The following is a 27,323-nucleotide window of genomic DNA, read 5'->3' on the forward strand; positions in this document are numbered from 1 at the left end:
GTAGAGTGTGAGTGGTAGACTATAAGTTAGTATTTATTAATATTTAAATTCACCATCGCCAAATCGATCATGCTCTCGCACTCCCCTGCACACACTCACACACTAGACCTCGGTTGCTTCCATCTTTCCCATGGCTGCTCATTCACTGTCTCCTCTCAACCTCCGTCATCTCAGCCCTCAGCTTCCCACCGCTACTCTGCCATCATCATCACTACTCTTATTGAGGAGGAGTCTTCGTCTCAATTTTGCCTTACCCAACGCTGCTTCCGGGCAAAGCCCCTGCTGCCAAGCTCCTGCACCCGTCGTCAGAGCTTCCGTCCGCACCCAACTTCTGGGCGAAACTAAGATTGACGATGAAAATAATAATATTCTCAGAGTTGGAGTCATCTGCGGAGGTCCTTCCGCCGAGCGCGGAATTTCTCTCAACTCCGCAAGATCAGTCCTCGATCACATTCAGGTACTAGAACGCATGATTCATTGATTTGCTTTGCGAGCAAACTTACTCCTATTCTTCAGTTAATTCCTTCTCCAGACTTACCCCGGTTTATAAACTTAGCAGCCAGCAGTCTTGCAGAATTCTTATTTTTATCTTCTTCTTTTTTTTCAACAGGGAGATGATTTGCAAGTAAGCTGCTACTACATTGACTACAACCTCAATGCTTATGCTATATCCTCTGCTCAGGTAGGTTCTGTGCATTACAATCATTCTTCTACTCATTTTTCAACAAAAAATTTTTATGCTCTTTTTCCGCCAGCGTCTTCAGCAGGTTTGCTAACTTGTGCATGTTAAAGCTTGTTATGCCTTTTTTTGTTCTTTTTAAAAATCTGAAAAGACACTCTGTGAATGTCAAAATGCTGACTGGAAACTGCTTTTGGTTATGCTAGATGTATTCGAACACTCCTGCAGACTTTGATTTCAAGCTTGACAGGTAAGCGATTCTCCATTTTATTCGTTGTGATCTCCTTTTCTATAACAGGTTTTGTTCGGTTCCTTTTCAGCCTTGCCCAAGGTTTCGAGTCTTTATCTGAGTTTGCACGTCATCTTGCTGCCACCGTAGACATAGTTTTTCCTGTTATACATGGCCGCTTCGGTGAAGATGGTGGCATCCAAGTATCTTTCTCCTACTACTAAAAATTCTGCTACTTCACATGCCTGGATAATCTCATGAACTTGACTTTTGGTGACTAATGTTGCTCTCTCCAATTTGGTCGATAATTCAGGAGCTACTGGAAAATTTTAACATCCCATTTGTTGGTACTCAGTCTAGGGAATGCCGCAAAGCATTTGACAAAGTAAATTTCTCCCTCCAGAGTGCCATTTCGATTCATTTTTGTCAAAAATTTCAATACCACCACAATGGGATGCGTTAGAATTCTGGAAAATGGATACTAAACACAGATTCAGTATAAGCTGCAAAATTCATTGAACTAGTTTGTCTCCTCACAATGCCCCTTGTTATAGCAGGCACAGATGATATTTAGTGTCAATATTTGATTCTCTAATTACAAGGTGATTCTGAATGTTGTTATCTTGATCTTGCCAGTATGATGCCTCTTTGGAGCTTGAGAGACAAGGGTTCGTGACAGCTCCCAGCGTTTTAGTCCAGGTGCTGATCCATTTTGTTAACGCTTCATCCTTTAATGTGGTGTGTAAACTGTTAGTATCCCAATTTTCTGAGCCCATGACAAAAGAGAGTTTTCAACAATGCAAGAATTTTTTGGTACAAATGGGCATAACCCCATGAAATGGACATTTCATAGTTTCTACTAAGGTTTCTGTTATGCCAATAACCATATAGAGATATGTTTCCTTCTGTAGTTTTAAATGTTGAAATATAGCAGCTATTTTTTTCTCTTATGTACTTTTCTACCTTGTTCTTAGTTATATGATTATGAGTTTTGATATGTTTTGTTACAAAACCAGAGATTGCTTATCTTTGTCAATGTGCTGATGATTTCTCAAATGTTTGTTTTTGCAAACATGCCTTCTTTGATGCGACAGTCTTAAAAAGATTAAGATCTTTAAAGGCGTTTATAAAGTGCATTTATTGTTCCCTGTCGGAATGAATACATAGTATGAATTAGTTCTATGCACTATTGTTACTTTGGTGAAAGCAGATTAAAAGTAAAGCAGGCGGTATTCGGAAATGATTAAGCTAGATTTTCTCTTTTTGCAACGAATTGAGGGATGGGTTTTTGTTACCAGGCATTCTTGTCGAAACTCCAACACGTTGTATTCTAATATGGATTATTCAACCTAGTCTGACAGAGTTTTAGTAATGACTACTAGGGGAGTGAAATGGATGAAGCTGAGCTGTCAAAGTGGTTTGCGAGGTATCAACTGGACACTGAGCAGGGGAAAGTTGTGGTGAGCTTTGAATCTTGTTTGTCTGTGTAAAAGTTCATTGATGATTGTAGGAATATACTAAAGATAACATTTTCTAAGATATGCAGGTAAAACCAACACGAGCAGGATCCAGTATTGGAGTTACAGTGGCTTATGGAGTTACAGACACTCTTCAAAAAGCTAATGCAATTATTTCAGAGGTAATCTGTTGTTTTCTATGTTTCAATTTTTTGGACATGTCTTGCTTTTTAATGGCAAGCAGTTAAACCTTTTTTTTAGGGTTAATCACATTTTATCTCTTTAAAGAATACTCAATTTCTCAGTTTACCCCCTAACCTTTAATTTTGCTCACTTAACCCCCTTTAGGACAAAATTGCCCTTGCATTATTTTGACTTTTCATTTACCTTGTTTTCCTTTCTTTTATTTCTTTTTCTCTTTTTTCTTTATTTAATTCTTCCTCTTTCCCACAAAAATTTTCACCTTAATGATTGAAATTAAAAAAGATGAATTGCAGAGATCTATCTTCTCCTTAAATGATTAAAAAAATATTCAAATCACTTTCCTAAAATAAAATTTTTTTAGCCTTTCAATTCTTTTAATTTTGGATTTTTCTCTTTCCTTTCTAGTTTCTCATTTTATTCTCAAGAAAATATCATAAGATGAAATTGTTTTGCTTTCTTTTATTTCTTTTTCTCTTTCTTCTCTCTTTCATCCTTCCCAATAGAAATTCCATTTCAACGAAAATTTTTGTTCTGAGTTTTTAATTGCATATTTCTGGGTGAAGGTTTAAAAGGCATCAAAAACTAATTTTGATTTTTTGTATGATGCCACGTGTCACAAATTTCAATTGATGATTATTAATCAGGTCACAATTTCATCTTAAGATATTTTCTTGGGAATAAAATGAGAAACTAGAAAAGAAAGAGGAAAACCCAAAATTAAAAGAATTGAAAGGCTAAAAAAATTGTATTTTAGGAAAGTGATTTGAATATTTTTTTAATCATTTAAGGAGAAGATAGATCTTTGCAATTTCTCTTTTTTAATTTCAATCATTAAGGTGAAGATTTTTGTGGGAAAGAGGAAGAATTAAATAAAGAAGAAAGAGAAAAAGAAATAAAAGAAAGGAAAACAAGGTAAATGAAAAGTCAAAATAATGCAAGGGCAATTTTGTCCTAAAGGGGGTTAAGTGAGCAAAATTAAAGGTTAAGGGGTAAACTGAGAAATGGGGTTTTCTTTAAGGGGATAAAATGTGATTAACCCTTTTTTTTATTATTAAAGATATAAAATCATATAGATTGTGTCATAAGAACTGCTAGAGTTGAGCATCACCAGAATGCGTGCTTTTGTGTCTTTTGGCCTATATCATGTCTAGGACCTCTATCATGAAATATTATATGTGTTATTGTGAATTACAGCTTTGGATCATTATAGCCTGTCATGTTGCAATATCAGTTTCTGTTTTTCACAGGGAATAGATGATAAGGTCCTTGTTGAAATTTTTCTTGAAGGTGGTAGTGAGTTCACAGCCATTGTCCTTGATGTGGGTTCTGATTTGAATTGCCAGCCTGTTGTGCTGCTACCAACTGAGGTAATGGTCCTTAAGTATATATTTGCTCTCTGTGTTGTTTTGCAATCTGGGCTTTATGATGATTTGCAAGTGGAAATTCATATTTGCTGATTTTAAGTTAGTGTAAACGTTTGCTGGGTTTTTCATTCCCTTTTGTTTTTGGGTGCCTAATATCTTACAATCAATGGTTTGTATACCAACCAGGATAGGAAAACTTGCTTCATAAAACAGAGAGGTGAATTTTTGTTTGGGTTCATTTATGCAAAATGTTGCTGCATGGAGTTCCAAATGGGTTGGATTGACTATTTGGTTTACCCCTTCAAGGAGAAATTTAAAACTTGCTCATATTGAGTTCTATCAGTAACTTTTGTGGTGTAATATGTATAGATTAATCTTTGCGTTGATCTGACTGCACATGATTTATTGCCTCTTTTGATGTATCTCCACTTTATTTGAACCTTTGGCTTTCTAGGACTTTGAAATCCTAAATAGAACTGTTCCCTAAACAACAGCAGAATTATTGGCTCATTAGCTGCAAATGATTAGGACTCATTAAAACACATGGTTATAAGGTCAAAGAAGGAATGGCTTAGGCTACAAGTACAGAAAATAAGAGTAAGAAATTTAAAAGATTGGGAGAAGAAAAAAAAAGAGAGAAAGAAGGTCCTTTGAATTCCTCTCAAATAAGCAATTTAGCAAAGGTTTAAAATCTCTATGACATTTCTTGTATCACAGAATTGAAATGCCTGTATCTGGGAGTAAGGATCTTACTCAAAACTGTGCTCACTTGATGTGCAAAATGAGCATTCCTTCCCTGAAAAAGTTTAAAATCTACCCTCTTATTCAAGGAACTGAAATTCGTGGTCTATTCTATACGTGATGAAATTGTTCTAAGAAACTGGATTCCAAAAGTATGTTTTATCAGATTAGTTTTTCATTTGTTGGCTAGGTAATGTTTGAGTCACTGGGCTCTATCCTTAAGTGGTGATACTGTATTTATATATTTCGGCCACCATTATCTGCAAATAACTGCCTGCTTATTTACTGGTTGCAATGTGTTGCATCTACAACCAGGTGGAGCTTCAATCTTTTGGGAACATTGATGTAAGTGACCAGGATGCAATATTCAATTATCGCCGAAAGTACCTTCCTACACGGCAGGTTATACCCAGACTGGTTCTAACTATATACTTTAGAAATTCTGTTGGTTTCACTGTAGTGTATATATTAATTTAAGATGTATGTGATAGCTGCCTCCATTCTTGCTAAGATTTGTTTTCTGTTCTAGCTTATCTTCAGCCTTTTTCTTATTGAAGAATATTCTGCCTTGTATTGGAGAATTTGAAAACACATTTTTTGCTCCTAGAATTTATCTAACTGACCATGAAATTTTGTAGGTCACTTATCATACTCCACCTCGTTTTCCACTGGATGTCATCAAAACCATTCGAGAAGGAGCCTCATTATTATTTAAGCAGCTTGGCCTGCGTGATTTTGCTAGAATTGATGGTTGGTTTTTGCCACCTTCTGTTAATGCCTCATATTTCCCAGAGAATAAGTTTGGAAAGTCTGAGTTGGGAACTGTATTATTTACTGATATCAACTTGGTGAGAGAGCTATTTAATGTGCTTCAATTTTGGATATTGCTATTTATTTTTATACTTAAATGTGATTTTTTCTTTGTTGTGCACCTCTAGATTAGTGGTATGGAGCAAACAAGTTTCTTATTTCAGCAAGCATCAAAGGTACTATTTATCTGCTGTGTGATAGTTTTAGTGATAAAGAGAAAGTTGCACCATCTTGTGAGTCACTTTTTGGGTTCCCATTAAACTTATTTGATATTTTTTGTCTTACAAAGTTATATCGATTTTATTTTACTCGCACATAAAATTATTCTCAGGAGAGATATAGTATTATGGAGAAACAATAAATGTTTTAATTCATCTTTAAGACTGGATTATTTGCATTATTCCTACCATGACTATCCAATTTAGGACTTACCTTCACCACAAAGTTGGAAGATTTGAAAACCGATTAGTAATCTGTAGTTACTCACATTGTATCTCTTCCCGTCAGATGATTTAAGAATTGATGAGGAACATGGAAAAGTGCCCAAATGCCAACAGAATTAAGAGAAACTTTGTTATTTTAATTATAGATCTGTTCTACACCTCTATGTTGTAGCACATTAGTGCCTTCCCATACCTTTTCTTACCAGTTCATTTACTCGGAAAAATTGATTGAGGAATTAGAATAAGATGCTAGACTATGATGTTTAAGTTATCTTTTGAACTTGATGCCTCCTGCACGGGAAATTTGCAGTTGCCAAAGGTTCTCTATACCCTTTAGAATGTTAATTGAAACAGCAAAGAATAATTAAATTCTTTTAGTGATAGTACATGATACATTTGTGCCTGTGCTCTTATCTTCCGATTAATCTCATTATGTTTAGGTTGGCTTTTCCCACTCAAATATCCTTCGGACAATTATTCAACGTGCTTGCCTGCGATTCCCCAACCTTTTGACATACAATATCATATCAAATACGTCATCAAGGAGATTCAAATCTTTGCCATCCACGGGATCACTTCCTGTAAATCCACATGCCAGAAAAGTTTTTGTTATCTTTGGTGGAGACACTTCTGAACGACAAGTATCCCTGATGAGTGGAACCAATGTTTGGCTGAACTTGCGAGCTTCTGATGATGTAAGTGACATATTTTACTTACACTTGTTCATGTAACAAACATGTATGTATTTACTAGGCTATTATTGAAATCCAATATGGTTCTTAATTTCACTCCCAACTATCACAATATAAATGTTCTGCCATGCTCAACTTTGCTGTTTAGAGGTTTATTTTTATGTATGCAGCTAAACAGTGGAAATACAGGCAGTTATGAAGTGTTAGTCATTTTTAATGTTATTAGCTCTTTTTACTTAAGCTGCATGTGTTCAGTTTACATTCACTTGGCTGGATATATTTTCTGTTCAGATTTACATACCAATTTTTCTTCTATTTTGAGTTACCAACATTTTGTCATGAATAGTTAAGTGACATGTATTAAGCTACCTTCATTGAATATATAGTTGATTGGCCCTAGATAACTGAAAAAAGTTATCAAGGCTCCATCTAATCCTCAAGATGAGCCGCTTTTTTAACAACTCCCTAATCCTAGTTGTAAATATTTCTCTGTAAAGCTTGCCTTACTAATTCTTTAAGAACTGTAGCAGAAGGTTCCTCTAATTCCTGAACACCAAATGAAAATCTTTCTTTCTCTTTGTTTAACGTTGCATTGAAATCTCACTGAAACAATAGCCTGTACACTAAATCCACCCTCCATAAAGCTCTATATCTTCAGATACTAGAGTTGTTAAACAGTCAGCTTTGTTTGATTATTTTTTAATGTTTCCTTTGATAACTTGCATAATTTTGTATGTCATTCTCATTCTCATAGATGGGACTGCTCTGTATCTACTGATCAGTTGGTTCCTTAGAAACAGTGGTACATCGATTCTAGTGGTTTTGATGATGATCATTGTTCATCCTCTTTTAGATACTTGTTGAGCTCTCTAGGAATAATATGCAATTCTCAGTTATAACCTTGAAAAGACTTGTCAAATTGATACAAGGAAGTTGTAACTATATGCCTCTTGCTGTATTTTATGGTACATTCTGATTCATTATGTTCCAGAGAATTGTTATAGCTTGTTGTTGTCCTGCAGTTTAGTGTCTTTTTTTTTTAAATATTATCTGGAATATGTTGTAGACCTGTTTATGCAAGTACGCTGTATATCAATTAATCTATTGCTGCTACAGCTTGAAGTAACACCTTGTTTACTAGCCCCATCAAATGGTTATTCATCTGGCTTGGAATCTACTGGGAAGGAAATCAAAGTGAGCTCTAGGACGGTTTGGACATTACCGTAAGCAAAATATTTTTTGCCAATTTTATTGGAGAGCATATGGTATAATTCTGTTGATGGTCAACTTGTCCTTGTTTCTTCTTCTTTCTTTCTTTTTTGCCCTTTTCTGAGAGTTGTGATATTTCATATTTGATGTGATCTGAAACACCAAGAACATGATTTGATATGATCTGAAACCAAGAACATGATAGGTGATAAATAACCTTGTCATGGATTCCAAATTATTCTTGAGTTGTCTATCTGTGCCGTACTTTTTCATGTATTACCCTTGTGCAGTTACTTGTTCTTTAAACATAAACTAGATTTACCATCTACCATTGTAAATTTATGATCAGCATGTTTTCTTATTGTTGTTTTTTCCTTTATGTGTTCTTATGATGGTATTGTTGATATGGTAAACCCCTACCACCCCTTATCTGGCCCAAATTGTAGGGAACTTTAAGAAAGAAAAGAAGCAAGCCCTAGCAGAATCTAGAGTTTTTAAACCAACCCAAAATGCCTTGAGCTGTCTTTTTTAAATAATATCTCAATTTATTTGGTTGCAGGTATTCCCTTGTTCTTAGACATACTACAGAAGAAGTTCTTGATGCATGTATTGAGGCAATAGAACCCACACAAGCAGCATTGACATCTCATTTACGTAAACAAGTAATGGATGATCTCATGGAAGGATTGAGCAAACACAATTGGTTCAGGGGATTTGATATTTCTGATGATTTACCAAAGAGACTTTCCTTGGAGCAGTGGATCAAACTGGCTAAGGAAATTCAGGCAACAGTTTTTATTGCAGGTATTGATGCAAAAGCTATTCACTGCATTTAATAAATAAGATAATGACAGGTACAATGCACTTGTTCCTTCAGAAACAAAGTTCAGTGGGTGAGAAACAGTAGAATGGGAGACACCTCAAAACCCTTGTTCTACATTAGCTTTAATCATTTCTTCCTCTTCTTGCCATTCCTTCTACCATGGCTCATTCAACTTTCTGATTTCCTGATCATGTTTGCTGCTTACCCTGGTAACATGACTAGTGAATCTAACAAGATTGGATCAGAAAAATACATTTAAGAGTTAGCATTAGCTCAGTTCAAAGTGTGAAGGTTTTAGAAATATGTCTTCTTTTCCAGAAGAGATAATCTATCAAAGAATTTATATTTCTGTAGACATACTATTCAACTAATAACAAATGTGGAGAAAGTACTATATGCTGAAGATAGACAAATAAGTTGGTTCTGTATGTTCAAACTTGAGTTTTTAGTATGTTTAAGAACTCTAACAGAGCTCTTCAAGTTAAGTCCAGTATGGAAGCAAAATAGAAATACTCATTTCTCAAGAATCTAGTCTGCCTGTACAGCATTTTATTGAGTGGTTATTTCAGATTATCATTTCCAGAGATTAATATACTTTTGGAAGGGGGCTAATAGTACTTCAAAAGATCAGAGGGAATTTTGTCCATAGCATCCTCAACTTTTTATATCAATTGACATGTCAAAGACACTATAAGGTTCCTAAGATCTAACTCGCGTTGTGTATAATTTGATAGTGCATGGAGGCATAGGTGAAGATGGTACCCTGCAGTCTCTGCTAGAAGCTGAAGGAGTTCCTCATACTGGTAATGTGATGCTGATGTTTGACAATGTAGTGTACAAGGCTTCTGATGTCCATGACTGTTACAATAAATGATCATGTACTATTTTTGAAAATTGAAGGTCCAGGATTGACGGCTTCCAAAATATGCATGGACAAAGTTGCTACATCGCATGCCCTTCAAAATGTATGGTAACTAAATTGATAAGTCTCATTGAGTACTCGCTATTCTTGTGTCTCTGGGGTTTCAGTTCTGTATTTGCAGTTGTAAGGCCATCGTTTGCTTCTTGATGCCTTTAACTCGATTCATCCTTTGGGCGCATCGTTTAATGGTCTTATCTTCTAGATTTAATTTTTTTTTCTTAAGCCAATTGGTGAATTGGATTCTCAATATGGTGAGGTCTGTGAAGGGCCATATTATGGCCTTACCTCTACATGAGATATGCTTTACTGCATTAAGCCTACAAGGATTAATAGAGAAACCTTCCTGGTGATATGATGTTAAGAACAATTCCTTCAGATTGCTTTTATGCTACAAGTGCATTTGCATCAACGTGTTGAACTTCTTAATTTACTACGGATGGACAGCTTAAGGATTGTGGAGTCCTTACAATCAACAAAGAAGTGAGGAGTAAAGGAGATTTGCTGAAAATACCTGTACTTGACATTTGGCAAGATCTGAGAGCCAAACTTCAGACTGAAACATTATGTGTTAAACCAGCAAGAGATGGATGTTCTACGGGGGTTGCAAGATTATGGTATGTTACCTTTATTTTATTTTATTATTTTCCACGTACATGCAGATTCTAGAATTCATAACTCATGCCTGCCATGGTATTTGGTTGCTTTATTGTCATTACATTGTTTCTTCATACAGCTGTGATAAGGACCTTGAGGTATACGTGAAAGCATTGGAAGCCTGTATTCCTCAAATTCCTCCAAATAGTCTGTCAAAGGTACAGATGCATTTGCCTGAAGTCATCTTTTGTGGTTGTGGCTGTGCCATTGAAGGTCTCTTGATCTTGTTATTCTTTTCCTTCCTTTGAGTAATAAATAGTTGTTAGTCATTTGCTTCCAAGTTAGCTTTTGCCTAGACTTATTTTCCAACCAAGAGTGACTTGTCACTTCAGAATTTTGACTCTTAATGGGAGTTAACTTTGTCAAAGACTGGTAAATGAGGTTGGTGTCTCCTGAGATATGCAGAGTTTTTCAATGAAAGCATTGTAGTCCACCTGGGCACAAAATCTAATCGTCCAGTGCAGAAGTTATCGTTGCTGTTCAGACAGGATAAAATTTCATCTGAGTGAACTTTTTCTTTGACTACATAGGCACATGGTATGATCGAGATGCCAAACCCTCCTCCAGAGCTATTAATCTTTGAACCTTATATCGAGACTGATGACATAGTTGTTTCGTCCAAAACGAAGAACAAAAATAAGCAACATCTCTTGTGGGAAGGACGTAGTAGATGGGTAGAAGTTACAGTTGGAGTTATAGGAAAATGTGGATCAATGCGTTCGTTGACTCCTAGCATAACTGTGAAAGAATCTGGCGGCATTTTATCACTTGAAGAGAAGTTCCAAGGTACTTCCCAATCTTATTTTCATCCAATTTTGGATCAAATATGAGCTTCTGCTATGTCATCCGTTCTCTTTGGAGTTACAACATTCCTCTAGTTATACAAAGTGAGAGTTTTGCATGCAAACATTCTTAGTTATGATGCAATTACCAAATGCAACTTGCATCCCAACTCTCCGGGCACCTATCTATGTGCAAGCGAGATTGGGCATTTATGTTCCTATTTACCAAGGTTTATGTAAGTTAAAATGTAATGCAGCAACATCGCGTACATTGTGCCTTAATGAAGCATAGCAGGTGTGTAATGTTGTTAATTATTCTTGGCAGGTGGAACTGGCATAAATTTGACTCCACCACCACTTTCAATTATCAGGTTCTTTATCACTTCTCATTTTTGTAGAAACTGTAATAATTGATGTGTTGGCTGCTTGTGATCTGCTAGAGTGAAATTCCTACTAAATTAAAGTACTGGAAAAGTCCGTGAGGAATTTGTTATTACACTTCAAGGATGGTAATAAAAACCATATTCAGGAATTGACCATTAGATTTCAGATTGTATTAGTAAAAGCTGTATGTAGAACTTTTATATCCCAGGGGGCCTTAGTGTTGTTCTAGGCAGAGCTTGATTCCTAGGAAATTAACAAGCTTCTTTATGTATTTTGATGAGCTCAATCTAAAAATTTTGCAGGCCGCATCTGTTCATTTCTCACTTTTTGTTCATTTGCATGCAGTTGTGCACATGTATGGGGCTCTACACCTATCTTAGGAATATCTGATCAGATTTTGGCCCATTCTTTAAAAGATTGATTATTTGTGGGTGTTCGTGCTTCTGCTTACTGTTTTGTTCCTTGTGTTGATGCTGTTTACCTTGTCTCAGTAACGAGGCCCTGGAGAAGTGTAAACAGCGTATTGAACTTATTGCAAACACACTGCAGTTAGAAGGATTTTCGCGTGTTGATGCATTTGTCAATGCCGACAGCGGTGAGGTAATATTTACTTTTGTTGATTACGCTACAAACTATCTCAGCTCTGTTTTTCATGACGCATGCTGAATTTCCGAAGCAGTATTGAGAACGTTTCGATCTGGATTAGCATGTATAACATTATTAATTTGGCGATACTGGTAGTATATCCCGCTGGTCTCCTCCTCTACGGCTGCTAGTAATTTTGTGAAAAGCAAATATCATTCTAGGAAGGTTCTTGAGTTGCATGTAATAAAAAAAATGTTGATATGTGACATGAAGAGTTGTTTGGAGTCGCCTTCTAATTGCGCGAGACTATTCCAGGTGCTGATTATTGAAGTGAATACGGTGCCTGGGATGACACCTTCAACCGTGTTAATTCATCAGGTGATGGTTCCCAATCATAAACAATCATGGCGTTAGTTACTTATTAATTTCTGTTTGGGAAACATGAAGTCGTAGGTCAACCGAGGAAGGAACTTGAAAGGAATGCTTAAATCTCCTTAGTAGTTCTGCATCGTAGTAAATCTAATCAGTCAGTTTTGTCCCATGGTCAGGCACTGGCAGAAGAACCTCCCCTGTATCCTCACCAGTTCTTCCGCACGCTACTGGATCTGGCATCTGAGAGGTCAACCTGATTTGGTCGTTGATAATCTGCAGACTCTTCACGCATGAAAATTTCCAAAGACCATTTACAGAATTGGAAAAGATGATTTTTCCCGGAGGGAACATCATTTGCAAGTAACGGTGAAAGGACTTTTTGCCATTTTGTATTGATGATTATGTCTGTTTAGAACCGTAATGGTATGTCGTAAGTTGCGCCATCTATTTTCACGTCCGAAAGAATATCCAACGGCTGTTAAGAAGTACTACAATACTCTGAAAATAAAATAAAACAAAACAAAAAATACACAGAAGGATCAGTCGTTGTAGAGACGCTGTCAAGCCATCTCTACAATGATAAATGCTTGGAACTCCCGACCACCATACCCTCGTCTAACGTCTGCGTTTGAGCAAGTTATAAAGTAGTTGTGTGGAATGACTGCTGCCTGAGCTACATCGTGGTCTCGGGGTAAGTTTACTATTCAAGCCGTGTGTTTGAACAATCTCGAGTAATTGGGTCCATTGGCCAAGTATGATTTGCACCCTATATATATATATATATATATATATATATATATATGTATATTCTGTTTATATCATAAACATAATTTATAATTGTTTTAATTTCATATATATCATATTATAAAAAGTATTATATTAATTTTTTAAATAATTTTTCCAAGTACGGTGTCCCTTGAGTGGGTTGTAACCACTATACGGCTGCATGGTTTGAGATTACACCCAATGCTTTTCTAACTTCTTTAATGACATGCACAGACCCTTTTGTTTTTTAGTATAAGTGAGTAGATTTCAATCCGAGATCTCATATTTACATGCATTCTCTCGAACCACACAACTAACAAGTATTCAAAATAAACGTCATTCTTTTGTAGGATTCAACGTGGGCTTGGTAATACTTTGTATCTAAAACTTAAGAAATTTGACCATATTAGACTAGGTGGGTTTACTCCCTCTTTCCAAAAGATTAAAGTGCTTCTGTCATGGGCGTTAAACATCCCTTTATTCTGAAAGAAGGGTTTGACCTTAGTGCGTATCATAAATGTCAAATTCATATATTAGACTGTAAAGGAACTAAAGACAATTTTCTTTTCTTGTACCTTGTCTAAGCACTTAATGTCAGACGATAGTCTATTAGCGCTATTAACAATGAATTTTGTTCACCACTGGTATTTTCATTATTAATTAGGAAAAATTATTCAATACGTCTTTCACATTTCGTCAAATGAATTTTTTTTTAAACTTTTTATTTAAAATATTAACATTACATCCCTTATAAATTCAATTTTAATAAATTTAGTCCTAACCTAAACTGACAATCACTTTTTAGCCTAAAATCACCATATGATCCACATGCAATTATTTTTTATGTATGAAAAGGCCAAATTTCGCTTTTTTAGTAACAAAAATGAATATGGAATGGGTCTGATCCCACTTTTTTAGGGAAAAAATGAATATAGTTTTGGTTATATCCCACCTTTTTATGAATAAAAATGAATATGGATCGAATCATTTATTTAACTATGAAGGGCATCTAACATTTGTGCCGCTAAAAAATGATCATGTGTGAATCATGTGATTGATATGGTATAAAAAGTAGTTAAAAATCTAGGTTAGAATCAAATTTTACCGACTTAATTTTGTAAGGGACGTAAAGTTACCATTTTAAAAGTGAAGAATAAAATAATTTAGTTGGCGAGATGTGAGAAACATTTTAAACGATTTTCCCTGTTAATTATGAGATGTCTGAAAATCTTCAAGTTATATAATTAGACAATTTTGCCTTGGACCTATCGGTTTTAATTGAATAAAAAGACTTCGATAAAAGGCAGGTTTTAGGTACGTGAATCACTAATTCTCCATTCAAATATTTCAGATGGTACACTTAGATAATCTTTTAGATTTTTAACCATTTATCCATAATTCAATGGACGAAAAATGGAGACAGCTTCATCATATCCTTCTTAGATTGATATCCTACCCAATATATATATATATATATATATATATAGCATTGGTACACAACGCGAGCCATCTTTAATATATATAGCATTCTGAACTATAGCCATCTTTAACTTTAAACGAAACATCGAGCATTTGGTAGACGTTTACTACTAGCTAATTATTTTCATTGGTACACAACGCGAGCATTTTGGTTGAGGCCATTTTGTTTTTTTGCCAACATTGGGAGTTTTCTTTTCTTTTCTTTTCTTTTTTTTGTTTTTTGGTTGGGGTTAACTGGTAATATTCAACTCGTGCAAGAATAATACCCCAATGCATTGGTTTCTCCATATGATTTACATCATTACGTGATAAAATATTTTACATCATTACATGATATAATTATTCGTAGGTGTTTTGAAGCAGCCTAGTGGAGTACATTGACAATTCACAACTCCTCTCATCTCCGGGCGGCTATGTCGAATTCGAACCACGAGACTGCAGGATCAGTCAGATGGCAAGCATAAGACCTGGCAAAGAGCGTTTGGCGAGGTCTCGGGGGTGGCTCTGCCAGAATTTTGAGGAGGAGCAACCGCCAGCCACGGCCACGGGCCTTAAATCTGCAACCGTGAGCCAGGTGTTGAAGTACTCCCTGAACTGAGTTATGAGACCGTCTTTGAGGGTCCAAACGTGTACCCAGTAGGCCTGCACGCCTTCCCAACCCTCCACGATCACGTAATCGTCAATGGCATCCATGCTTCGAGGATTGAAACTGAAAGCTTTGTGCGATGATTTCCCGGTGAGCATCTTCATCATGTGGTGGCAGCCTTGAGGGCCGTGGAACCACCATTCTAGGTCACTGGCAACAAAACCGGCCACCTTCCCGATTTCGCCACTTGCCAATGCTTTGTACAGGGCCTTAACGGTGGCTTCGTTACTGTTGTTTGGCTCTAAAACCGATATCTCAGGTTCCTTTTCGGCCATTGATCGTAAAAGTGTTTAATTGCGAAGAAGGAAGAGAAGAGGGATCCAAGCTAGATAATAGTGGTAATGCTGTGGCCTGTGGGTTCTTTTGAACAATGTTTGTGTTATATGTGCATGGAAGCTGAGGATTGAGAGATGGTAGAACATTCATTATATATAGAGGAAAACTAAGAAATATTAAGGGGAGACGAGGTGTGGTGTGGTGTGGGACCATCCAAACCCCCACGCCCCACCCCCAACTCCCCACGGGGGCGGTCCCAGGGGTTATAATTAATGAAGGTAATTATATTAAGACTTATTTTCTTGTCTTGTTGTTTGGGGTAATTCTAATTAGCATCTTCGCTCGCAGTTGACGGAGAAAGGCAAAAAGAAAGTTATGTGTTCCTGAAGTGCAAGCGTGAAAGTAGAAAGATTAATTAACGCTAAACTACAAATTAACTCCGCCCGAGACCTTTGTTAGATTGTAACGGAACCACACACACATCCAGAAGGACCATTTCTAGTTATATATCTAAGTAGGTACGTACCCTTTTTTATAGTCTTGCTTCTTCTGATTAATTATATAGTCTAGGAATTAGAGATTAAGCAAATCTTGGAGGTTGGTCCATGTGGCCCTTCAGCTATATATTTTACCTGCAGGCTTAATTTGCTCGCTCTACCTTTGTTAAATTATCTAGCGTCACGAGATAATACTAGGACCTTTTGTTGGCTAACAACAACAACTAATACTAGCTCCTTTTCGACAGCGGCCTGTAGCCTCTTCATGCTATGTTTCAATTTACAATGTCAAAAAGAGATTTAGTCCACGTTTTTAGCTTACATGCTAGGTTAACACACACACACACATATATATGTATATATATATAGAGCAGTAGTACTACTGAAATGACACTACTGGGTTTTTTTTTGTGCCACCACCAATGTTAAAGTCCTCCCTCTCTTCCTCCTCCATGCATGCGGACTTAACGTCAATGCCATAGTACGTACTTGCTTCGTCTTCGTCGTAGCATACAAATCTTTCATTACGCTTGCCATGTCTGAGCTGCTAGCTGCTCTTGCTGTTTCTGTTGCGCTGTTGCTTTACAGTCCGGAAGTTACTCTCTTTGGGAATTTGCTTGCTCTCTTTTACTTTGGGGACGTACGATGTTTCTTTCTTGGCAAAAGATGGACTAGGAACGTAAACAAGTCCAATCAAACTCAAAACACCATCGTACTAAAAAGAGTACAAATTAATTTGATTAATTAACTTGTTACCTTGGAGCTCGAGCTTGTAGTATTTAGAAACCCACCCAAAAAAAGTCCCTCAATTACTACGACATTTGCCCAAGTTGCTCGATCGGACAGGTAGGGTTGAGGATTAGGAACTAGGTAACAATTCCACTCTGCATCAAATTTACGCGCATTAATTGGCATGTCCTGGTGAAACTTTACTATGGAAGCTTTATTACCTTATCTTTTCAGCAACTCAACCCTTTCTTCCCAGTGGAAATTGGCATCAATAACAATATATAATGAAACGAGGCATGCAACGTAAATGCGTCGTCGCATGCATAACTTAATTAATATTATGCAGTTTTTTTTTTCCCTCTGATCACATGGGTGTTATATATTCATCCCGGGCATGCGTGTGATTGTGATAACTTGGGATGTTTCAAGATGCTAATGAGAAGTTAATTGCCAAAAGTAAATGTCCGATCGAGGTGCAAAATAGATTAATGTACATGATTGATCGCATATATTGATCAAATTAATGACAGATATAAGGGCACAGGTAGGGCCAGCCACCCCTAAGCTTTCCAAAATATTACATTTGCAGTTTTTGTTTTAAATTAAAACTCCATCAATTTATCCTCTCCTTTCAAGCATATTTGGGTTATTAATTTTTTTTTTTTTAAAAAAAATTTCTCCTTAAAAAAAGTGTCCTACGATAAACTAACTCTACTTTCCTTAAATTAAAAAGCGTCTCACAATAAATCAACTCTAGTTTCCTCATAATATACGATAATTATAAGTTCTAAATATTGTCTTAGGAAATATTAATTTCACTTATGTAAGTTTCTTTGAAAAAATGAAATTTTAGATTCTTTATACGAGTTCAGGAAAGGAAAACATTATGCAAATAAGAAACATATGACAATGTCAAAGGAAATTCAATAGTTGCTAAAAATTCTATTTATACATTATCTAATTGAAATAAGAAAAAAAAAAAAAAAGAGAGAGAGAACAGTGGATATATTATGTACAAGTGATCAGAAGCCAACTGCTAAAACCATGAATTACTTGATCAACCACACATCAATCATTGATCTTTCCCAATTTCGTTCAACTCATCTCAACGTCTACTTTTCCTATTGGCGTTAATTTTTTTGAACTTATACTCATTTTAAGTTTGTCATTTAGAATTTTTTTTGATGATTATTAATTTGTCATTTATTCTTAGTCTAATTTGTATCTTAGAATTTTAGTCTTAATTTGCATAGCCTTAATGTGATCTATAGAATTTAGTTAATTTTTGTATGATTTTGGCCGTGAGTTAATTTTATCTTTTATAGTCAAACTTATGAAATCAAATTATGAACTATTTTAGGTTATAAGACAGTAAAATAAAAATGCCTCCAAAAATGATTGATTTTCATTTTTTTTTCGGGCCAAACAAACCTCGGATATAGAAAAGGCGTCTCATTATGAGAAAACTCCCACGATCGAGTTACCTGAAGGAACTCCTCCGATTGATTGAGTCGTCTAGTTTCGTATGCCTCGTATTGATAGGAAATAAAGTAGTGAAGAGCGTAATTTCATGTTTTACTTTATACATCTTTGTTTGATCTTTGTTTTACTTTCTTCTGACTCAGGCGGAGTCGGGCCGAATTTCTGAATTGTTTAATCGTATGCCTCCTCCATAACGGGAACGATTGCGACGGCTTAATAGTTAATTCCTCCGCACGCCAGTCTGGAGTATCTTTTGATTATTTGACTTGGCAGCCATCAATACAGCCAAAACATATTTTTTTTTTTTTGCAAATAATACAGCCAAAACTCGATTTCATCTCCAACACTTTCTTTCTTATTCTCCTCCTTTGACGGTAGTGCTAGTAGTAAGTATACTATAACATAAGAATGACTCTCCTTCTTCAACAGTTTATTTAATAGTGGTACTGGTAGTATAAGATAAGAATTGTTAGGTGCGATAGGGCCTTTCTACTCAATCAGTGACCACCAGGGAGAGTCTCAAGTCCCTTCTTGAACTGTTGGTGAGGGTTCAAATTTTATCTGCAGCAAAAAAAATTCAAGAGTTGTGCCATAGCGCTCCCTTAATTTAGTAAGGTGGTAGTGTAAACTAGGAATTTGTTAGGTGCAAAAGCTAGTTTAAGGAGTGAGTCCGATATGGGATAAATTGAATTCTCATCGGGAGGAGTTGTAGTGACCAAACTCTGATCGTCAATGTTGGATGTTATTGAACTTTTACACCCAAAACCAAGTTCAAAGGAGTGAGACTTTTCCTCCTCCTAACACTGATATCAGAGTTTGATCACAACAACTTTTAATAATTCATCTCAAAAGTTAGATCAAGGAGTGAGATTTTTCCTCGCAATCAAACGCCCTACCTCTTCTATAGTCGATTTGAAATAAATCCAACAGAAATAAACCAAACAAAATTAGCTATTAGAAATTCAGAAAATCCAAAATTTATGAAGGAAAAGATGCACGGGTGTTACGTTTTTTCTTAACCTAATATTTTCTCTACTCAAACTATTTGGAAGCTAAATTGACATGTATTAAGCTTCTAAAGCTATAAACTTGAAGTCCTCCTCTCAATTAACATGTACTCCGTTAACGTGAACTTAGAAATTTGACAAAAAATGACTTAGAATTTTTAAAAATTTAAGATCACCGTTTAACCAATCAATTAACAAAAGTAACTTAGTAATGTCATAGATAGGTCATTGGCCCGATCGAGTTCAATGTGGTGGTTGGCCGACGGCAGCCAAAATTGCAGAATATACACCCCCAAGAACAGCTGTAAGATAATGAAAACTGAAGCAAAATCCACCCCAAGAACTCAGCAGACGTGGATTTTGTATAAGAATCAGTACGAAAACATTTTGTTACGAAATGAAATGGGCGTGTCTGCATGAATTCATGCAATCAGGGGATGGTACAGTATTGATTAGGCTGATGCTGGTTGGGAAGCTGGATCCAACCAGGTGCCGCTCTTGCACATACTTTGGACATTCTCCATTACTGGGCCCAGGCCCACCCCCACCCCCAGCGGGCTCTATTAGATTCACTTGCTCGATCACGTCCCAAATCTTCCAGCTTTCCTGCACCAGCCGCATTAACTGTGAACTCCGCGTGGGAACTTGGCGCAGGGGATCGATGGTCACCTTTTCGTATCCGGTGTCCCATTATTATGATGTACTAGCAGACTCAAGAATGATAATTGTGGGCCTACAAACTATGAACCCCACCAAAATTCTGACCTTCCCTTTGAAAGTTGAAAGAGAGGCGCGTTATCAGTAAACTCCGTGTAATCTAGGAGTGTAATTTAGGAGTGTAATCGAGTCAAATTAAATTTAAATATTCACGTATTTAAGTTCGAGTTCGAAATCGACATCAACTATGTAACTATCTGTTTGAGCTCGTCAAGCCCTTCAAATGAAGACTTGAGCTCGACTCGCATGTTACTCGAGCTGAATCGAGCACCTATTTTTTTATATTTTCCCGTCAATATTGATTTCAAACCAGTTCCAAGCCAAATGGAACTCAAATCAGATGATTTCAAGCCAAATTCAAACCGAAGTCTATGATTTTAATAACCAAAGTTCAACAAATTCATAAAACAAATACCATGAACAAATATGTGTACTATAAAGCAAGTAATACAACACAAATATCTAAAGAAAAAAATACTAATCCAATCAAATAAAGTTGAAAAATACAAATCCGCCCTTCAATCGGAGATCCCTAAAACAACAAAGTTGAAAAAACAAATAAAGCTTCAATCTTGTAGCCTTCAACAATCAATACTCATCACTTTGGGATACAAGATCTGAGAAGCCAAAGTTTTAGGAACTAGAAAAAAAATTGATTAAAGAAGAAGTTAAAATGCCATCAGACATGAAAATGAAGAATATGAAAAGAAAGAGTGGTCATATGGAAATGGATGAAGGGGAAAAATAATTAAGAAGAAGAAGGAGAATTTTTGTATAAAAGACATACTCGTGAAGAAGAAATAGTTGTATTTGGATAGAGTATTATTTGAAATAATTACTATAGCACTTTTTGTTACTTGATGTATGTGAAATAAAAAGTGGTTGGGAATATAAAAAGGTGGATTGAGAAATGTGTTTATGATGCAAGAGAAATATTATTTGAAATAAATTTGCAATCCAAACACACCCGATAAGGGCTCTATGTTTCTCTTCACAAATCTACATGTTATGAGTAATATTATAAATGCATATATGTTTAGTATATTTAATACATATGCTCAATTAAACTCGTGAGTACTAGAACTTATTATTTTGGAGCTCCATCGAACTCGATAAAATCGAGCCGAGGCGAACATTTTTCGAATTGAATATCGAGTGGCTTGCTAGTAGGTTTGGTTCACTTACACCCCCCTAGTATGGTTTGTAGTCCCTATCCAGCTCTGCAAAATCTAGAACAATGGACCAACAGCAACTTCACAATTCGTACGTGTGGGAATTCTTATTTACATAGATGTACACAGTTGTATTCTGAATGCAATTGAATTACAATTGAATGATTAAAAGTTTATTGATGTGTTAAAATGTTATTAAGTTGCATATCAACGGAGAAGGTTTTTGTCTAGTGGGTAAAATCAAAACACTTAGAGTTAGAAATTTTGAATTTAAATTCCTACCCCTTTCCACTTCTTTAATTACACCCGTCCTTTACTAGAAAAAAAAATATTATATATCTACGAGACATTCGTTGATATAATTAATTGTTTCAACCCTTGATCCCTCTACACCTATGACTTTGTGTGCTAGAACATGAGAGGCAACCATTTGAGACTACGTTCTTGCAATGCAATCCTTCTCTTTCCACTGCAACTCTTAAATTGGACTCCCATCTTCTTGTGTCCAAGGAGGGGAAAAAATTTGCAAATTTAGGTTTTCGGTTGCTGTTGTCCCTTTGCAATTTGCATCGCTAATTTTCACAGGTTAGGATAGAACCTCACAAATCCAGAATGTCTACGGTAACGGGTGCAACTATAGACAAGTTTTACAAAATTCAACAGCCGAAATCGGCCCAACGGATTGTCAGCTTTGATGTATTTTCCTTCTTGTGATTTTATTTTGCATTAGCAAATTGAACATTATTCATTTATTTAGCGATAAGAGAAGGTCGTTCAATAAAGAGAGTGGAAGGAAAAAGTCTAGAGTACTGAGATTCGAGCTCAGCCATCGGATTTTAATGATTCCTTTCAAAGTTCAATAACGAAACAAACGGTGGATCACTGAATTATTCTTTGATCATACTTTTTTTTTTTTTAAATCAATCATCACTTTATCTACAGTATCATATATTATCTTAATCATCACTTTATCTATCTTGCTTTTGAGTGGCTAGCTTTTGAGCAGAGAAGTGAGGTGAGCTTTGACTGGGAGAGGGGTGGGTGGGTTGGCGAATCAATCAATCTGGAAATAAAACCAGACATCACACCTGCCTTCAATTAATAACATAGTAGTAGTAGTACTAGCTAGTTCGAATTCAGCCAAACTTGCCAGATTATTGTAGCTGGCGTGTCAATTGACATCAAACAAAAGGGGGGGGCTGAGAACGAAAAGGGGCAGAGGACTAGGCCAGAGGTCCCGTCGGTAATCATTGTTCGTCATTCACGACCATCAATAAGTATACTACTGCCTTTCGATTTTCTTTCTAATTAATTGGCGACGTTAATCATTCTAATAACTACCAATAACGAACGAGCCGTCTCTTTCTCCACGTGTACTGTTTTATTGGCGTTGACCGGGGGGGTCGGTCCGCACTTGTATAGATCCCCATCCATTGCAGCTGTCAAATAAAATATGTACTATTAGGTAACCACTGCCAATTCACGAGTCAAAAAAATGGACCCCATTGCCTGTATTATTATCCACCCTCAAATCAAGCAAACTGTATGCAATCTTGTAGTTTAAATGGTTTAAAGAGAGAACAATAGACTTCTAGGACTGTAGTTTTGTGTAGAAAAATTTTTACGAACATATTTTTTAATTATTTTTTTATCTGACATATATCAATAATAGACTCGGTTGTGTTGTTGATTATACAATCGGAGAAGTTGAAACAAGTCTTCAAGTTCTGGGAGTTGTAATGGAAAGATGAGCTTTGCATACTTAGATGTTCTGCAGGTGCTCTGGGAAAAATGAAGGCCCGCAGATCATCATCAGAGACTCAGAGTTCTGCCGCAGTTTAATGTGGAAGTATATTGGTGCGCTCGGAGGCCCATCATCTAAGTTAGTAGTGTGCTGCGCCATTTTGTTGGGCTTTAATAAAATGGGCTCTCAGGTCATGAAGTCGTGAGATCCTTCCGGATTCTTCGCAACAATCAAATGTCCACTAGCGTATAAATTTTTTTAACAAAAAAAAAAAAGAAAAAAGGAAATTGCAGGGTGTCCAATCAAACTAACGTATGCTAGTAGGTTCGAGGCATAGAAGGTAACGCGATGGCAAATAATAATCAAAAAGTGACCCCACAAATGAGTTTATACTAATGAGTGTAGTAGTTAGTATACACTAATTAATATATAGGTCGTGTTTGGACAATGCCCGATAGCAATTGTGGTCCGCCAAGGAAAGAAGAGATTTGTCTCGAGCATAATATTATGCTTAGGACTAACAAAAAGGAACTACTTTTAAACATTAAAAAGGGGGGGGGGGGGGGTGTGGTGGCAGCGGGAAATGGGCGAGCTTAGTGGATCAAGACGTTAGGCCACGAACAATGGACATCCTATTGTCCAGCCTTTCCAACGCAAGGCAGGGCCCACTTTTCTGGTCGAATGCATGTTAGCACACTTGTTATTTTGACGAGAAAACTGGATGGCTATTTGACTGTAACAAGTAGAAGAAGAAGATTCCTCATATAAAGTTCAAAAAAAAAAAAAAGGTGTGGAATCTTGTCTATTGTTAGTATGCGACGATGCAAGTAAGTAATGCATCTTGTCTATTTCTGAGTGTTGTGTTGCAACATGTACACGTGGAGTGGATAAAGAATAGGACGAAATGGGCACATAACATATCATACAAAAGTGTTCCGGCGTTGAAGTTGACTTGTATCTCTCTTCGAATTCATTCATGGCAAGCGTAAGGCTGACTCCATCATATCATCGGTCGGATGGTTTTGGTTTGCAAGTTTTAATTTAAAGATGGGTCAAAGTGGACAGCTTTGTTACATCTAGAAATCTCCGAAGCTGGACGAATAACTCGGAGAACTAACAGCAACATGTCTCCTTCGATGAAGTCGCTCTGTTAACAAGTTTGTGAAACCATGACAAATACTAGTTGTGGTTCGTATTCTGCTGGCAAGAAATTGAAAGGGATTACGAATTCTGCTTGATCGATCAGACAGACCAGATTTAAGGTCAAAGGAGTGCGCACGTACCCAACAAAAAAAAAAAATAGAGAGCGAGAGCAAAAGAATTAGTAATAAAACTGATGAATAACTAGTTAGGTCGATGCATGGATTTTACAAGCCGATGCAATTTCTGGAGGTAGTAATTCCTCCGTCCACCACAAGATTGTGGCCACTTACATATCTAGATTCATCACTGGCCAGATAGAGAGCAGCCTCCGCAATATCCGAAGTCCTCAGCGTCGCACCTTTCAAATTTGCCAAACCTCTCACCATTTCCTCCGCTTTTTCCACCGCTTCTCTGGCAAGTGCCGCCGACCCCGTCGTATTACTACTGCTCATCATCGTGGCCGCCGCAGCATCTTCATCATCGTCATCGTCATCGTCATTTTCAGCAGCATCGATATGGGAGTTCCTCCAGGCATTGATCAGCATCCGGGTGGCCACTCCAAACGGCGAAATGCAATTTACCCTGATCCCGTACTTTCCCAACTCGCAAGCGGCGTTCTTAGTCAGCCCGACGATGGCGTGCTTGGAGGCGGTGTAAGAATGGGGGCCCAGGCCCCCCAGGACGCTGGCAACGCTTGCGGTCGAGATGATGCAGCCGGTTCCCCTGGGAATCATCGCCCGGGCCGCGTGTTTCATTCCCAGGGCCACTCCTCGAACGTTGACCCCCATGATTCGATCAAATTCCTCGGCGTCAAAATCCACGATGCTCTTCTTGTGCTTGGCCTGGCTTCCCAGAACCCCGGCATTGTTGAACATTATGTCCAGCCTTCCGAAACCTGAAACCGTCGACTGGATTAACTTCTCCACGTCTCCTTCCGAGCTGACGTCGCAGTGAACATAGGTGACGCCATGAGGAGACAATGAGCCGGCCAGCGCATGTCCAAGAACGTCCTCCACGTCCCCGATCACCACCTTAGCCCCGTGTCTTGCAAACAGTCGCACAGTTGCTTCGCCGATGCCCCTGGCTCCACCCGTCACTATTGCTACCTTCCCTTCCAGCCTGTGATCCATTCATTTTTTATATATATATATATATATGTACGAACTAAGGAGGGGTGGTTAATTCTTTTGAAAACCATTATTGATTAAACTCAATCAACTTAATTGCTAAATTTCATGTCACGAATTGAGTTATCATCATCATACGGTGCATGATGAATGTAAATGCAATTACTAGCTAGTAGCATGAGTGAGCGACGAGAGGGACATGCATGGGATTAATTTAAGGCACATAAATGATGAGTTACATATATAGTAGTACCTTCGGGGAGTGAAAGGAGCAGCGGTGCTCTCTTTGTTAATCAGTGGCAAGTTTTTCTGATCAGGCACCACTTGGGCAGGCATGATCGCGAGATGAGAGACGAAGACGACGAAATCAAAAGGAGATTATTTATAAGCAGGACGAGCTAGAGCAAAATGGATATATATATATATATATATATGTATGTATTTTTTGGGGTGCAGTAGGTAAATGGGAGGAAGAAGATCAGAGAATTTATAGGGCAGAAGAGAAGAATGCGAGGGGTAGTATTAAACTTAAAGCAAGCAAGTGGGGAGGGAAGGGTGGTGGTGGTTGGGTGCTCCGCTTCAGTTCAGGAGGATTCAGGCTTTGCGTTGCGTGGGTAACCAACCTAGCACTACTGGTGCTAGAGTGCAACAGGCAAGTTAATTGGTAGTAGCAGCCAGTACTAGTCTTATATATATAATAATCATCGTCCCAATCAATATTCTGATGATTCCCATTTCCATCTTCCCACAGAGACTGACTAATTTACGCTTTTTGGCTTGGGGTTGGGGAATTGGGTTTCCCCTCACAACGACTCTTGACACGGCCTTCCTTCTTTTAACTTTCCCACTTCACACATATACGTATATGTATGTATGCGTCTTCATTCTCCTTTCAATTTCAATGCCACCCTTGTGGCTCAGGGGTGCACACCAATCGAGTAGCTTGAATCGAGCTCGCGAGTAGCTTGATTAGCTACTCGACTCGAGATCGATTTTGTTCGATCTCAAATCGAGCTCAAGTAGCTCGAGTATATGAAACGAGTCGCTCTCGAGTAGTTAGGATGAGGCATTTTTAGCTCGTCGAATAGCTCGAGTAGGGGTGCATGATCAAATCGAGCTCGAGTACTCGACTCAATATTGAGCTCGTGTTAAGGGTGTAGGATGAAATCGAACTCGAGTACTCGAGCTCGGACTCGAGTACTCGCACGCCGAGCTCAATCGAGTCGAGTTCGAGCCTATTTATATTATTATCGAGTCGAGCTCGATCTTTATTTCTCGAGCTCGAGCTCGAGCTCTGGAGGTCAGCATCGAGTTCGAGCTCGAGTACGTCACTACTCGAGCTCGACTCGACTCGATTTCACCCCTATTGTGGCTTCACTGTTCTCCCCTTTTTCTGCCTATTCTTTGCCGGTTGCCAGTCTTCTTCTTTCCATCTCCCATTTCGCAAACTTAAGTGCATGTATATATGTATATATATATATATATACACAAATATACATACACACACAAGCACATATGCGTATGCCGAGTGTTTGGATAGTGTATTATTTGAAATAATTACTGTAGCACTTTTTGTGATGTGATGTATGTGAGATAAAAAGGTGGTTGGAAATATAAAAAGGTGGGTTGGAAAATGTGTCTATGATGCAAGCGAAATATTATTTGGGATAATTGAGGTATCCAAACAAACCTGCGATTGTCTAAAATGTTGTAAAGTTTTTGTCAGCTATTCTTTCCAATCCCCACTTTTTTGGGGTACTCGTGACTCGTGTCAATCTTCTAGATCAATACTCCGTACATCTTGAATTAATTTTCTGTTGCAGGTTGCAATTTTTTACTCCAGGGAAAGGAGTCTTGTGGATTTGGGTCTCCATTTGTGGTTTTGTCGTTCGTTGATTATTCATGCAGTCGACTCATTTGGGGATATATATATATATATCTATAATTACATGCGGAACCGAGTCGGCGTTATCCAAAAATGTCCTGTGCCAATTACTGCGCCTATTATTACACGTATTCTATTTAACACAAACAATACCTTTTTCTTTCTCCTAAATAAATTTTTTCTACACACACATATATATATATATATATTCCGTGATCTATAGTATAACAGATACCAACATTCTCATTCAATTTCTTTTTCGAAGATGAAGTAGCATTTCATATTGATACATTTCTCCAATCAG

The 27,323-nt window shown here is 37.3% G+C and overlaps 3 protein-coding genes across 6 annotated transcripts; 1 reads left to right on the forward strand and 2 right to left on the reverse strand.

The window, feature by feature from the left end:
- Nucleotides 1-27: 27 nt before the first annotated feature.
- Nucleotides 28-12,797, forward strand: LOC113695584 (uncharacterized). 4 transcript variants are annotated; one of them, XM_072054174.1, is made up of 24 exons: nt 37-457; nt 611-682; nt 886-929; nt 1,000-1,111; nt 1,222-1,293; nt 1,545-1,607; nt 2,291-2,368; nt 2,455-2,547; nt 3,817-3,936; nt 4,990-5,076; nt 5,313-5,522; nt 5,613-5,660; nt 6,368-6,622; nt 7,736-7,842; nt 8,388-8,632; nt 9,386-9,454; nt 9,552-9,616; nt 10,018-10,187; nt 10,307-10,385; nt 10,758-11,013; nt 11,335-11,380; nt 11,885-11,993; nt 12,294-12,356; nt 12,527-12,797. In XM_072054174.1, the coding sequence occupies exons 1-24, from the start codon at nt 131-133 to the stop codon at nt 12,605-12,607; spliced, it is 2,871 nt and encodes a 956-aa protein (XP_071910275.1). In that variant the 5' UTR covers nt 37-130; the 3' UTR covers nt 12,608-12,797. The 4 variants fall into 4 exon arrangements, with proteins under 4 accessions (XP_071910278.1, XP_071910277.1, XP_071910276.1 ...); XM_072054176.1 differs by lacking the exons at nt 11,885-11,993; nt 12,294-12,356; nt 12,527-12,797 and adding an exon at nt 11,739-11,878 and having other exon boundaries at nt 32-457; XM_072054175.1 differs by lacking the exons at nt 11,885-11,993; nt 12,294-12,356; nt 12,527-12,797 and adding an exon at nt 11,696-11,860 and having other exon boundaries at nt 32-457.
- Nucleotides 12,798-14,854: 2,057 nt separating this feature from the next.
- On the reverse strand, nt 14,855-15,647 carry LOC113697418 (wound-induced protein 1). The gene has a single exon (XM_027217022.2). The coding sequence runs from the start codon at nt 15,513-15,515 to the stop codon at nt 15,042-15,044; it is 474 nt and encodes a 157-aa protein (XP_027072823.1). The 5' UTR covers nt 15,516-15,647; the 3' UTR covers nt 14,855-15,041.
- Nucleotides 15,648-24,185: 8,538 nt separating this feature from the next.
- Nucleotides 24,186-25,809, reverse strand: LOC113694836 (short-chain dehydrogenase reductase 2a-like). The gene is made up of 2 exons (XM_072054337.1): nt 25,388-25,809; nt 24,186-25,126 (listed from the first exon to the last, which is right to left on the reverse strand). Exons 1-2 carry the CDS (start codon nt 25,468-25,470, stop codon nt 24,232-24,234), a joined length of 978 nt encoding a protein of 325 aa, XP_071910438.1. The 5' UTR covers nt 25,471-25,809; the 3' UTR covers nt 24,186-24,231.
- Nucleotides 25,810-27,323: the final 1,514 nt, after the last annotated feature.

Source organism: Coffea arabica, chromosome 6e, assembly GCF_036785885.1.
Source record: "Coffea arabica cultivar ET-39 chromosome 6e, Coffea Arabica ET-39 HiFi, whole genome shotgun sequence".
In the NCBI taxonomy this organism is placed as follows: Eukaryota; Viridiplantae; Streptophyta; class Magnoliopsida; order Gentianales; family Rubiaceae; genus Coffea; species Coffea arabica.